Below are 14,235 nucleotides of genomic sequence, written 5' to 3'. Positions count from 1 at the left end.
GTGGAAGAGAAATATTTAGGGACTTGGACTCTGAGGGGCAAATAAAAAGTGTGCCCCGTTTTGGGAAGCTTTTCCTAGCATTTATCGCGTGTGATCCTCACAAGAACCTCTAGAGGTAAGAGTTCGTATTCAGCTGGGGTGCCAGGTATAGTAGAGAAGTATCCAGGATACTCAGTTACAAATGGTTTGTTGTTTACCTGATCAAGTATAACTGGCTCCCTGTATTTTATTTGCAACCCTCTACTCATTGCCATTTTGAAAATGAAGAAAGAGTATCTCTATTGGTCAGTCTACAAACACACAGCCACGTAAAAAAATAGAGCTGTGTGGTTGGGCTGAGTTCATACCAGGGATGTATCTCATAGTGGTGAGAAGAAAAGCCAAAGGTCTCTTGAAGCAGGGTTCTGTGAAAAAGTGTGAAAACCAACTGGGAAGGTGAAACTGTGGTACTATGGCAACTTCCAGAACTTTCTGGATGCCCATTCTAAGTACTCAGACCAGCCCATTCCCTGGGGATTTGAATGGCCCTCACCTACTCTTACTGATCAGGCTGATAGGGACACTTTCTCCAGAGAGGACTGCTAACTAACCCCTGTCCTCTGAACTTGGCCCCAACTTCTCCTTCTAGCTAGGGCCCAAGGACCTAGAAACAGGAGACTTTGATTAGGGGTCCAGAAAATTAGGAGGATGGGGAAGAAAATTCCACCACAACAATTTCCGTAGATTTCACAAAGTCCCCAAGGATCAAGCTGTCTTGAAAGGATTTCCATCTTTTGAAAGGATAGAGTAAACCAAATATCAGCTGCATAATTCCCATGTCAATTTTCTGAGCTTTTAGAAAAGAAAGCAATCTCTACCAAATATGAATGTTCTTACACTCTTACTTAAATTTGCCTGGGGCTATATGTAACCTTCAGTTAGCTATTGTCTTGGTTCGCATTCTTCCAGAAGCCAACAATAAGACAGAGATATGAGCACAAGTCTTTTATTTGGGAATGATCTCAGGGTGAGTGGAAGGAGCAGGAAAGTGAGAGAGGGATGGGAAGGCAGTCAGTGAAGGGTGTGCCCATGGGAAGGTAGCTTCTGAGGGCAACAGGGACTCAATTCCATTGGGAAACACAGGGCAACAGTGTTAAAAAATGCTTCAGTTACTCTAATCAAAGAGAGTATTTATCCACCAACACCTGTATCATTGGCTGAGGGGTCCCCTCTCACTCACACATACCCAACCCACTGTTGGGTATGTGTGAGTGAGCTTCTGTCAGCTTCTGTTGCTAGAGAAAATGTCAGGCAAAAAGTTGTGGGTTCTGATAGAAATGTTGAGTAACACCGGAATATATCCTGAGCACCAATAGCATCTGCTCCAGGCACACCTCCCTTCCTTCCACATAACTTATCCATCCTACAACCGAAACATACCAACCAAGGAATGCTCCTGGGTATGGGCTGGTCACCGTCGACTTTCAGGATTAATCTAAGTATTAAATAGACCATCCATCCGTAGGTGGTACTTGGAACATAGAAGTAAACCTTAAGAATGTTGAAATCCTTGAGGAAGGTTTCTACTGTGAATCAAGAATATAAATTTTGATGTCGCTGCCCTCACAGGGACCTGACCCTAGATCTTAGATTCTAGAAGGTCGTGGTGCAAGCTCTCATTGCCAGTTCCTCTGTGTCCTCAGTGTCACCACCCTCTCTCCATCCTGCCTGTTCCACCTTATCCAAATGTCTATCAAGCATGTCACTTTCCTGGGGGGGGGGGCCTGTTTTGCATGTCCCTAAAGTGATAATTACTTTTAGGAGATTGTAATGGACAGATGAATGGGCTTCCCCTTATGACATTTTCTGAGATTTTCTAGAGAATAAAAGCAGTACAAGGTGGTTAGGAGCCAAGACTTAAAGCCAGACTGCCAGGTTCTGAATCTCATCTCTATCATTTATGAGTTGCGTGACGCTGGGCAAGTTATCCACCTCTGTGTGCTTCAGCCTCTCATGTGTGAAATGGACTTAAGAATAGAAGCTACTTCTTTGGGCAGCTCTCAGGATTCAATGCTTTAACACTTGTAATATGCTTAGAATAGTGCCCAAAATACTATTCTAAGTATTTGGTAAATGAATCTAAAGCAAAAAGACTTCACTAGGTATTTAATAAAACCTCGTGGTTAGTGCTGACGGGAAATATCTTGGATCAAATAGTCCTGCCTAGGCTACCAAACTACAGTTTCTAAGCAAACTTTCTTCTGCTATTTCTTTCCACCCCACCTCCACCAAAAATAAGGAGCACCGATCTTGGGACCTTCAGAAGTGAGGTAGAGAGTAAGTCCTGTCATTTACTAGTTACAAAAACCTGCTTGCTCTGGAACTCTAGCCCTTTGCCCACAAAACGGGGACAGAGACACGTGTCAAATATCAAATAAAGTAATGTATATAACAATAACTTGCAGGCTCCAGGGTGTTTCACCAAGTGAGCTCTGCTTACTGCCTTCTTTTACTTCCTCCCCTTCATTTCCATTCTCTTCTGGGCCCCTTCTCCATTTTTCTCTCCTCTTTTAAATTTAGTTTTAATTGTTCCCTTCTTACAAAATAATTGAAATGGAATTTTATAAGTATGGACCAAAAGCAAGAAGACTATAAAGTTAGAAGTACTTCCATCACTCATACATAAACACTTATAAAATGTAGTCTGCATTCTTTGTCCTTAAAAATAATTGTATGATAGGACCTTACTATCGTTTGTAACTGCTTTTTAAAATATAATATATTGTAACATCTTTCCATACCATTATACTCTTTCTATGATACGATTTTTTAAAATTGTATCCCATATTTAATGCACCCTATTTTTGGCAAGCAATCTCCAATTATGGGACATTTGGGTGTTTTTTCCCCCAATCTTTCTCCTATTAAAAATAACAAAGGCATGAAAACTCTTGCAGAAAGGTCGTTCCTCAAAATCATAGTTACTTCCTTGGAATTCCTAGAAGAGAATTTACAGCATCACATGGAATCCACATTTTTAAAGCTTTAAATACGCAGTGCCAAATCATTTTCTAGAAAGATTATTCTACTTTACACTCTTTCTACCAGTATTTGAAAATGAACATTTTCCTTCTAACCTCATGACACTGTATAATCTTAAAATAACAATTGATATTTAGAAAATAAAATATATAGTTATAATTCATATTTATTTAATAATTAGTGAAACTGAACACTTTTCATATGTTTCTTGGTCATTTAGGTTTCTATTTGTGAATTTCCTATTTATATCTTTTTGCGCTTACATCTTTTTATCTACTTTGTGCTATATGTTATTTAATTATTCAAATACAAGAGTTCTTCACACAGAAAGGACATTTGTAGTCTCATACTTTTTCAATTTTCTTAGGTTACCATTTGCTTTCATTTTTTTAATAGAAATTTGACAGCATGGATGTTTCATATTTTTATGTGGATGTGTTTGCCTTGTCTTAGTGGATATTGTCTACAGCATGCTTGGGAAGTACTGTCTTATCCCAACTTTAAATAGACAGATACCCATTTAGTATTTCCTTTTTTTTTCTTATCCCTACCCATATTTCAGGATTACCATAGACAAATGGCTGGGCCCCAAGGCTACTTATGTGTGTGTGGTCCTGGAGCTAAGGAAGCCCAGGCTCTGACCTGTCTGTCCAGCACCACCTTACTGCATCATGCTGATATCCCTGGCAGAATTCTGTGGAAGACATTTCAGGGAGGGAAGTGAATACATTACAAGATCCTTAATTCTTAGAACTACAATGCTTTACAATAGTATTTAGTTCCTTTCTTTGAGCCTGAATTCCCTGCCCCGCTAAGAATCAAAAACAGTCAGATAGAATTCAGAATCAAATTTTATATGAGTTTCTGAAGCAGAATGTTGGGAGATTTATCATTGCACATGCCCTTCCAACTGTTCACAGTTGCTAGGGGATTTGGAAAGTCAATAAATTAGCTGTAATAAGGAATGTCTTTACATCATATTTGAATTTCTCATCACTCTCTCCTAAGGCAGTTAGAAATGCTCTATTGGGAATATAACCCATTTGTCAAAACTAATCATGGTCCAAAACCATGGCAGAAAACACAACCAACCAGGTCACTGCATTTGCTCTTTCTCTGTGAGAATCACATGGACTTCGGGAAGCAGGAAAGGCTTTGAAATACGGTAGCCACAAGGTTGAACCCCATCTCTTCTACTACTTAGCTGTATGGCCTTGGGTGAGGTAACTTCTCTGACTTCCATTTACTGAGATGTTGATATTAATACTCATGATATAACTAAAAGCTATTGAGAAAGTACTCTGTGCCAGGCACCGTTTTAAGCACTTTATATGTGTGACCATTTAATCTTCACAGTAACCCAAGAAGGTAGGTACCAATTTTATCCCCATTTTACAGCTAATGAAACTGTAGTACAAACAGAATCTTGCCCAGAGTCAAGCAGCTAGAAAATAAAGAAGCAGGATGTGCAAGAACAGGCATTTTGATGGCAGAGTCAATGAGCTTAACTTTTGTGAGTGCAAAAACACCCAGAGAAGGGTTGGCTTGTTGGCTTCATGCATACAGAGAAAGGAGTCACTAAATGTTAGCTGTCTTCTGTCCCTTTGGGTGAGAACCTTGTTCCTACCTCGCACGGTTGCAAGCTCCCCATCGACATGAGCCATACACTGCATGGCGGTAGCCCCAACGCATATGGGCATGCTGACCGTCTGCCCCAAAACAGAAGTCGACAAGTCTACTTCAGCAACATTCCGGAGCATCCGTGGATACAGCTTCCATCTAGAATTGTTTTTAAAGAAAGGTTTCAGAATTTCAAAAGTATAACCAAAGCTTTGACATTATGCTTTAGCAAAAAAGAGAGACAATATTCTTGAATTTTCCCCATCAAGCAAATTACTTTACAAGCCTAAAGGAAAGGGGACAATTTTAATGTTGGTTAAGATGGAAAGTTAGCAATAAGATAATAATGAATTTATCAAGCCATTGTTCTTAGTAAGGTATAATTAACATATAGTAGAATTCACCCATTCGAGTGTACAGTTTTGTGAGCTTTGACAAATGCACAGTCATGTAACTGCCAAGACAATCAAGATCTAGAATAGTTCAACCATCCTGAAAAACTTCTTCATTGCTTTTGTAGTAAATCCCTCCCCAATCAATTCCCTAACAACCACTGACATATTTGTTTTGTCCCTATAACTTTACTTCTCAAGAATATCGTATAAATGGAATCATATCGTATGTAGCATTTTGAGTCTGGCTTCTTTAACTGGTGGTAATCATTTGAGATTCCTCCATGTTGCTGCATGTATCAATAGTTTGTCCCTTGTGTTTGATGAATAGTATTCGATTGTATGGAGGTACCACAGTTTGTTTATCCATTTCTCAGCTAAGAGACGTTTGAAATGGTTCCAGTTTGGAGCAATTATAAATAAAACCACTATAAACATTCACTTAAACGTTTTTGTGTGAACATAGCTTTCATTTCACTTCTCCAAGCCATTTTGAAGATGCTATACAAAGGCAGAGAAGTTAGATTATAGTTTTAAACGATATGCTATGTCTACTTTATCTTTTTATTAATAACAGACAGTAGCTTCAGGCAATTACTTTTAAAATGATAATGTAGTTTCTTCAAAACCCTTAATCTGAATTCTGTATCCATTGAAAAGTGATGAGGGAAGATAATTTTTTTGTTGTTTAATTGAGCATTTTCCTCAAAAATGTTGTTGGGCAGAGACTGGAGTTTTCGTCTTAAAAAATTTTTGACTCTTGAATATTATTTTAGAAGACTTTTTCTCCAATTCTTCTGTGTAGCAATGAAAATTACCAATAAACCAAGAACCAAAACTTCACTAGTAAAATTTACAGGAGGATTAGTTCTCTTTCCTCTCAGCAAAATTTATATCATCCTATTTGTTCAGGATTATTTTTCTCCTCATTAGTAACTGATTAAAACTGAAGAAATTGAGTCCTATTTTTAGCGAGCACTAAGGCAATCGCGTGTGTGGAGACACACTTATGTACCTAACCAGCATTCAACTTTCATTACCTAGATTTAACTCTGCTTCCAGAAAGATCAAGATTTTTAGTTAATACAGTAAAGTGTGATTTAGTGATGGAGTAACCAAAATAAATCAACTCTCCAAAGTCTTAATTGAAGCCTACTTCCTGTAGCGGAAGAAGAAATTCTGCCTTCATGTTGCTTTGTGGAATAACTAAGGGTCTGTAATCTAACCCTTCCACATATAATAAAGTAAAAATGTCCAGCCCCTGAAAAGCATAATAAAAAAGTTTTACTGTACGATTCCTCTGCAATTCCTTTGAACATCGTAATTGTCATTATTTTCTGACACACCACATGCTCTGCTGCTGGAAGTCTTTTCTTCTCGACTGACCCTCACAGCATGATTCTTTGATCTCTGTTTTGAAAGGGAAGAGGCAGAAGCCTTGAAGAGAGTTTTTATTACCAATCATCTCTGAGTGTGTTATTAGAATGAGAGAAAAAGATTTTAATGGCAGCCGTTGGCGTGCTGGCCTTGGAAGGCATTAATATTTACTTAGAGCTGGAGAAACAATGGAAACTTTTATGAAGAGCACACACAGAGCTGCGGGGCATCAGCTCTGCGTGTGCCTGTGTGTGCCTGTGTGTGCATGTGTGTGTCTATGAGGCAGAAGGGACATTTTTAATGTCCAATTCCCATTTATAGAGCAAGGCTCAATCTATCTCCAGGCAGTAGCTTTACGCTTGTCCACATGGTGGCGCAGTCACTTTAATAACGGTGTATTCCGGCTTCCCCGTACACATTAGCTTCTGTTCTGGGCAGGACAGCACAGAGACTCATCAACCAATGCACAAAACACTTCTAGTCGCACAAAAGCAATTTCTACGCAAAAACTAGATGAGATTAATGGAGTGGGAAATGTATGTTCTCTAAAAAGTCCTCCACATTTTGATATTTCCCGAAAAGCAATTACAACTCACCTTGTCGGATACTTCCAATAGCTTTCCAAGCCCCACCAGACCTACCCCCAATTAGAGTAATTTTTCCACAATCTTACATAAAATAGTAGCTGACTATAACCTTGGACTGTGCTCTTATGGGACCTCCACTTTGGAAAAAGGATATCAAGATTGACAAAACAATTGAACCGATTGAATAATAAACCTTTTTCAAAGGGTGGAAAATGAAGACATCCGAGTAAAGGAAGTGGGGTAAAGGTGGGGATCCTTTAACAGGGCTTTTGATCCACACTTCACATCCAACAAGGGCCTCAAATTTAATTCATCAAAAAAAAATCAGGTGATATACACACTCCCCAAGAGAGGACCCCTCTGTTGAAGAAAGACACTCACACATCATTCAGCTTAAAAGCCGTGTGCTGTTACTGAACCTCACCAACTGGACACAGTGAATTAATGTTTTATAAGTCCTGCAGTATGATCATATTGCATTCCAATTTCCCCACATTAATTTGTTTACTCAAAGTATTTAAAATATATGTATATATAGATGTAATAGGTATATATGTATACGAAATATACCATAATTTTTGTAATCTTTCTTTACCAACATTCATTTATAATACTATGAGATCTTTCGAACATTTAACTGGATCACCATTAGCCTCTGAGGCACCCTCATAAAGGAAGAAGGAGGGCAAGAATTTAAGTCAGAAGAAAATATAGCATGGTAAGCATATTGAAATAGTCAAACCATTTTTTGAAGGCTTTGGTGTGTAGATAGGTTTCAAGAAGGCCCATGAACCTCCTGAAATTGTGTGTGGTTGTGTGTGTGTGCAGGTGTGTGTGGAGGTTTGTCAACAGTTTGGATAAAGAAGCCACAGCTTTGAGGTTCAAGATGGAGAGAGGAGGAAGATGGAGGAAGAGGAAGAGGAGGAGAAGAGAAGAGAGCTGGGCTATGAAATCTCTTTCCACGTGAATCTTCAGAAATGAGAGACAATTATAGCGGCTGCTTTTCCTAATGCAAGAGCAAAAAGCAGTTTACCTCCTGTCGTGCAAACTAGCTGAATGATTCCGTGCCATTTACACCTATGAGAAGAGGACTGAAAATGTCACTGGTGAGTTTATATTGCTTCTCAAATATTAAAGTGAGAGAGTGATATCACTTTTATCATGTTATCTAAAAGAAACCACACAAGCTTCCGTGTCAATAGGTGAAGCCTCTCAACAGGAATGAGAAGAGCTTCATTTTCTAATATCATCAGGACTTTTAAACGCCCAAATGGTAGAATTATTTTCCACCCATGATAATTTCACTAGAAGCCACAAATTCAGGAAAACCATGATTGAGATGGATACATTGAATTCGTGTGTAAGGAAACCAAACACTACTCTTTTTCAAGTGAACTCCAATCAGGTCAGGCCATGCAAAATGTAGCAAGCTGACGTTGGCTCTGTTCTTGTCATATTTACAAAAGGAAACTATGTTCTTCATTGTGGCTCCATCTGTTTTACCTTATTTGTCCTTTTGTGTTTCATTTTATTTTATTTTTTGGCCACAATCATATTAGAGTCTACCCAGAAATATCTCCAAGCAGCTGCTGTGTCACCTGAGTGAGCCGTGTGCCCAGAACTCCAAAATGTGGTTGTCAGAGCTGAGTGCACAGAGATAAAAGCTGTCACTGTGAATGACCTTTGGTTGTACTTGTGGGAGGCGGAGGTGTATAAATTTCCTAAATGTCTGAAATACCCTGACATTGTGTTACAACAGGTTATGTGAGGTTTGGTTGTTTTGCAGTCTTCATTTGAATCAGAGTGAGAGATTTCATCCCATCAATGCAGAACCACTGCAACCAGGGCAGAAAATCTATTCTTAGTTCCAAGTGATCACCTCGATGATACAGGGTGAGGAACAAAGGGTCACCCAGAAAGTTTCACAGGAAAAGAAGAATTGAGATGGTAGATAGGCAACAGCCCCTAATGTTTGTTGCAATAAAAACTCAAGTGGTTGATAAATGGCATCAGCCATCCTCCAGAGAAGGTTGATTAATCCATGTTTTTCTCCCCCTTTAAAGCAGAACAAAAGAGAAAGATCACGGGTCATGGAAAAGGTGGCATTGTCAACACATTCTCCTTGTCTGTGTCCTATCCCTAAGTTACTCAGTACATGCATAGGCTGCAATTACTCACTGGAATACCATGTAATTCACATAAGCCATGAGGCACTTTTCCTGTTCACAGCTTGGAGTCAGCACTGTCTTCTATGGCTCACAAAGTTTCTAGAATTTCTAGGGTCGCTGAAGTGATCCATCTGTTTTGCTGCACCCCTTTGCTACCTCTTTGAGGCCTCCACTGGGCCAATTATTTTGGGCACATTTTGCATCAATTCAACCCACCAGCATTTTGGAGGACAAAAGCCAATATGCATTCATTGGAATATAAGCTCCTGTGGATGAGAACTTTCTCATCACTCTATCTTCAGCATGCAGTACAGAGTCTAGCCCATAGAAATGCCAAGTAAGTGTAAGTTAATTAACTAACTAGCGTGGGGTAAAGGGGGTTAAAGGGTGAGTGCGGAAGGCTGTATGTAAATGGAATGGGTGGTCACCTGAGCATTGTGACTTAAGGAAGGCAAAGAGACACCACCTCTATAAGCCTGTCAAGGGCCTGAAATTTCCTTGGTTAAAATTATCTATTTGGGTTAAAGTGTTATTTTCAGGAGATTACTAATAGACAAACTCTATTACCTGGTGAACAGAGTTGATATGCGCCCAAAAAGGGGCATCTTCCAAGAGCAGAAAACTTTGAAGGGGCCCAAAATGTTAAATAATGATTGGAAAAGATCATACAGAATTTTAAGCCCCTCCACTCTTAGCCAACTTTTCCTTTCCTGTGGCTCTTCCAGCATTTTTTGAGCTCATTTGGGTTCCAGGCAAGATTGAGGCAAAGGCAAGGCTTGAAGAAGTTTGGAGGTGGCCCCATCCTTCACCTCATCCTCAGGCTCCTGCGGGTGAGTCGGTGCTGCTTGCCAGGGAGCACCTTGGCTAAAATGATTTCATTTCCCCTAATTTACACATAGAAAAGTGATTTTGAGAGATTTTGCTCCAGACTAAAGAAGACATCAAGAAGGAGAGCAGGTTCTTTCCCCTGAAAATTTTCTGCCTTTTTTCTCTAATTTATCACTATTAGTGAGCATCTACACCATTCATTGGCTTTACTAAGGGCTGTAATGTAAGATGGATACACTTAAAACAGCATAGTATATTGAAGACTCTCCTCCCCTACTCCAGCGAATAAACTATTTTTGTAACTGCTGAGAAAATAACACTCCTTTAAAGTTATTCTGTTTCTTGTTTTTATTACAAACAGAAAACATAAACCATGACACCCACCATCTCGTGCTTTGAAATATGAAAGTCAAGGGAAAACTGATTTGACAGAAAAAAGAAGGACTTTGGAGGAGAGATGAAACAGCAAAATTGAAAGATTAATGTTATGTAGACAAATTGAAATCTAAAGTGAACCTTTAGACTACAGTAATCAAAATGAATGGTAACAGAAAACCAGCAGGATGGGAATCCTGGAGGCAACAATCCAATGTGGTCAACCAGATAAGATGGCTGTATTGCATTTAATGCTGTTTCCTACCCATGAACGTACACCCTCACTGTCATACTCAGAGAAAAAGAAAATGGAGTCATCAGAATTTATCACTATTTTTATAGGTAGTTAAATTAATTATCCACATAATTCCGAGTGAGGAAAATTAGGGTTGGCTTTTCCAGTCAATTGTTCACGATCCTCAGGCTTGGAATATTTTTAAACAATTTAAAAGCCCAAGATTTCTCACAGCGCCAAAAATTCTCCCCTCTCTATTAAGCTCGTATCTAGACAAATAATTCCACATCATCAATATTAAAACTAGGAGATCTTATTTTGGTAGAATGTCTTTGTGTAAGTTTAAAACATGATTTAAAAATTGTTTTTCTTACCTGGAAAATGCTGCCACATTATCAGCCAAAGTTTCCTCGTCATTCGCTCCAGACCTATAATAGTCATATATCGACTTTTGCAGTACTGATTTAGCATGTTGTTCATAATCGTTGATACAAACAAGCCGGGTGAACATTTTCACAGGTTAGTGCAACTCCAGGTTTTGGGGGGTATTTTTTCCTGCATTGTTTTCTACATCCTGACAATTCTGTTACTTGTCAATTATTAATAGACCTTTTCCAAAGTTCAGATTTAGTTCTCTGTTGCTTACATTAATTAAGCAAACATAGACTTAGACTTTGAAATTTCGTTTGCGGCTGTCTGCCAAAGAACAGCTGCACCTAAGCCACAAGCCCTCCTTACAAGGCGACAGGAGGGGTTAGTTGTCTGTCACATTAAAAAGGCAGAGGAATGAGTCAAAAATTAAGGACGTAGAGGAGGAACTGCATGAAAGCGCTTTGACTCAGTTCTGTTCAAGGCTGCTTCTTCCACACAGTATGGACTTTGCTCTTCGCTTGGTACCCAGGACGGGCTCCACCCTCATTTTTCATCCACATTTGGATCATACACATATCACATGAAAAAGAGCTTGTGTAATGAGTGGGGCATCCAGTAAATACGGGGGGTCTACACAATATGAACGTCAGCCAATCATAAACATTTGGCTTTAATAAGGAGCATTAAGCCCAAATTGACAGCTAATTCTTAAAGAGTCTTGTCTAGCTCTAGAGAGGATGTAGGGAGGTGGCGTTCCAAAAGACCTTGTGGACTCAGTCTAAAATTTCTCTCAATCATGAGGAACCTGAGAAAGATCTGTACCAGTAACACATGATTCAGAAAGCAAGGCTTTGATATCAGCCAGACCTGGGTTTCAGGCTAGAAGCCTTCACTTAAAGCCACTCATCAGCCGTTCAGCAGCTAACTTCCAACTGCCTACATCTGTATGAGAATTTTCCCTTGAACTTGGAGCCTGCTTTTCCATCCACATGGCATACTAAGGTGCTGTGAAATCAATGTCTCCAGGAACAGCCCTCAACCAAAGATTTAAGGGAGTTGGTGCATAAATACCCCAAATCCCTCACTCTGGTGGCTAAACCCTGGGTGTGTGTTCCATACTGCAGGCTTCAGTTGCCCACAGTGTTAGCTGGCTGATAACCCACCCTGTGTTGGCTGCCTTCCCTTCCAATCTCACTTCCCTACCCCTTAATATTTTTTTTTTTTTAAAGATTTTATTTTTTCCTTTTTCTCCCCAAAGCCCCCCCGGTGCGTAGTTGTGTATTCTTCGTTGTGGGTTCTTCTAGCTGTGGCATGTGGGATGCCGCCTCAGCGTGGTCCGATGAGCAGTGCCATGTCCGCGCCCAGGATTCGAACCAACGAAACACTGGGCCGCCTGCAGCGGAGCGCGCGAACTTAACCACTCGGCCACGGGGCCAGCCCCACCCTACCCCTTAATTTAATCAAAAAGTTTTATGCTATTAGGATTGGTATTGAATTATACATAGATTTATTCCTAAAGTTCACAAAATGCTTACTTTTTGCATCAAGGTGGTGATAGGTAAAATGACATTAAACTTACACTGGAATATGAAAATCTGTTAATATGATAAGGGAGTCCTAAAAGAAATAACTCAATTTCACAGTTAACAAAATCACTCTGAAAGTTGATCTAAGGAATCTTAAACACTGCTGAAAACTCATTCAAAATTTGCAGGTGAAAGCATGGACTTTTATTTACATATTCCTTTGTTCCCAACTTTAATAATTATTAAAACTGTTAGCATCTTGCAACCAATGTAATTTTGATACAGAGGCAACTTAATATCCTACAATGAACCTGAAGTACGCCAACTTCTGGTGAAATTAAGGAAGACAAGCACCAGTGCTCAAGCATCAAACTGGGGCCCTGGACCAACAGCATCCGCCTCATCGGCGAACTTGTTAAAAATGCAAATTCTCAGGCCCACCCCCCAGTCCTGTTGAATCAGAATCTCTACAATCTTTTGTGCTGTAACAAGGCTTCCAGGTGATTCTGATGCACAATATTGTTTGCAATCACTACTTTGGCAAGACGCAGAGTAAGGAGAATTTTTTTTAAGAGGCTTGAATTAAAACAAAAAAATTCCACTGTCATTCTGTACTATTACAGCCCAACAGCTGATTTGGAGTATCGTCTTAGTGGATAAACTGAAATATAGTCCCCATACTGCTTAATTAACCTCTTGGAGGAGAGAATTAAAGGAAGCAGTTGGAGTTTTGAACAGCTTTTGTTAATTTGTGATAATTACATTGTTTAAATAACACACATTGTTTCAGAGACAATAAAGTCTGTAAAACTCCTCTCTAGGCCTCAGTGGAGTGAAATGCTGAGGGCCTAACATGACAAAACAAGGTCAGGCCTTGTTCAAGCTGCTGAAGGCTGCGCTTGCCCCAGCCCCCTCCCCAGTTTGGGGTTCAGGACAGTCAATGCCAGTGCGATGGCATCTGCTGGATTTGAGCACTCCCCTTCACAGTGGCCAAATGAACGGGGATTTTTTTTTTACATTGGACTTAATAAAATTTTAATTCACTTCTGACCCTCCCTAATATCCCAATAAAAATTTCAGCAGGATAATGCCTCTCCATCTCCAGCACCGTCGGATATTTTGCGAACCACAGGGAGCTCTTCTCCTGCCTTCATCTCAGGGGAAACTCAAGCATGAACTAGAAGGAAGAGACTAGAACTCCACGTCGTCGCTGGATCTTCCTTTCATTTGTCTTAAGATGTGATTTAGACTGTTGCTAGGAGAATGTCCTATTTCCTGTTTCTATCCTTTTCAGAGGCTTTTATTCTCAGTGATGTGTAGCCTTGGTGGAACCTTGGTCATTTTCGCCATCTAGTTGCTAAAAAGGGGCTGTGTTTACAACATCATAAACACCGATGCCTAGTGAGATGCAGGGGATGCTGGACAGCTAGAGATGGTGCTCTTACAAGGGTAAAAACTATTTCATTGTGGTTTTCCTTTGCATTTCCCTGATTACTAATGACGTTGATAGCATTTTGTATGTTTATTGGCTTTTTACTTTTCACTTTGTGAAATGCTTGCTCACGTCTCTGGCCATTTTTTATATTACATTTGTTATTATTGACCGGTAGAATTTCTTTATATGCTTTGGACACAGATCCTTTGTGGTTATATGTGTATAAGGTACAGTTTTATTACATTCTTGACTTTTTTTCACACATGAATAATGCCAATGTCAGCCTCAAAGCTGCGTGA

At 39.6% G+C, this 14,235-nt stretch overlaps 1 protein-coding gene across 1 annotated transcript in view; it reads right to left on the bottom strand.

Annotated features, from left to right (window-relative positions):
- HAO1 (hydroxyacid oxidase 1) overlaps positions 1 to 11,204 on the bottom strand; it is a 50,671-nt gene extending 39,467 nt beyond the window's left edge. The window contains exons 1-2 of the mRNA XM_014828756.3: positions 10,978 to 11,204; positions 4,649 to 4,800 (exon numbers count right to left, since the gene is read on the bottom strand). Of these exons, the coding sequence (XP_014684242.1) occupies positions 4,649 to 4,800; positions 10,978 to 11,114 (289 nt within the window). The 5' untranslated portion in view covers positions 11,115 to 11,204. The remainder of the gene's footprint in view (positions 1 to 4,648; positions 4,801 to 10,977) is intronic.
- Between the last annotated feature and the right edge of the window lie 3,031 nt (positions 11,205 to 14,235).

Source organism: Equus asinus, chromosome 15 (assembly GCF_041296235.1).
Source record: "Equus asinus isolate D_3611 breed Donkey chromosome 15, EquAss-T2T_v2, whole genome shotgun sequence".
NCBI lineage: Eukaryota > Metazoa > Chordata > Mammalia > Perissodactyla > Equidae > Equus > Equus asinus.
This window is presented reverse-complemented; position numbering and strand designations above follow the sequence as displayed.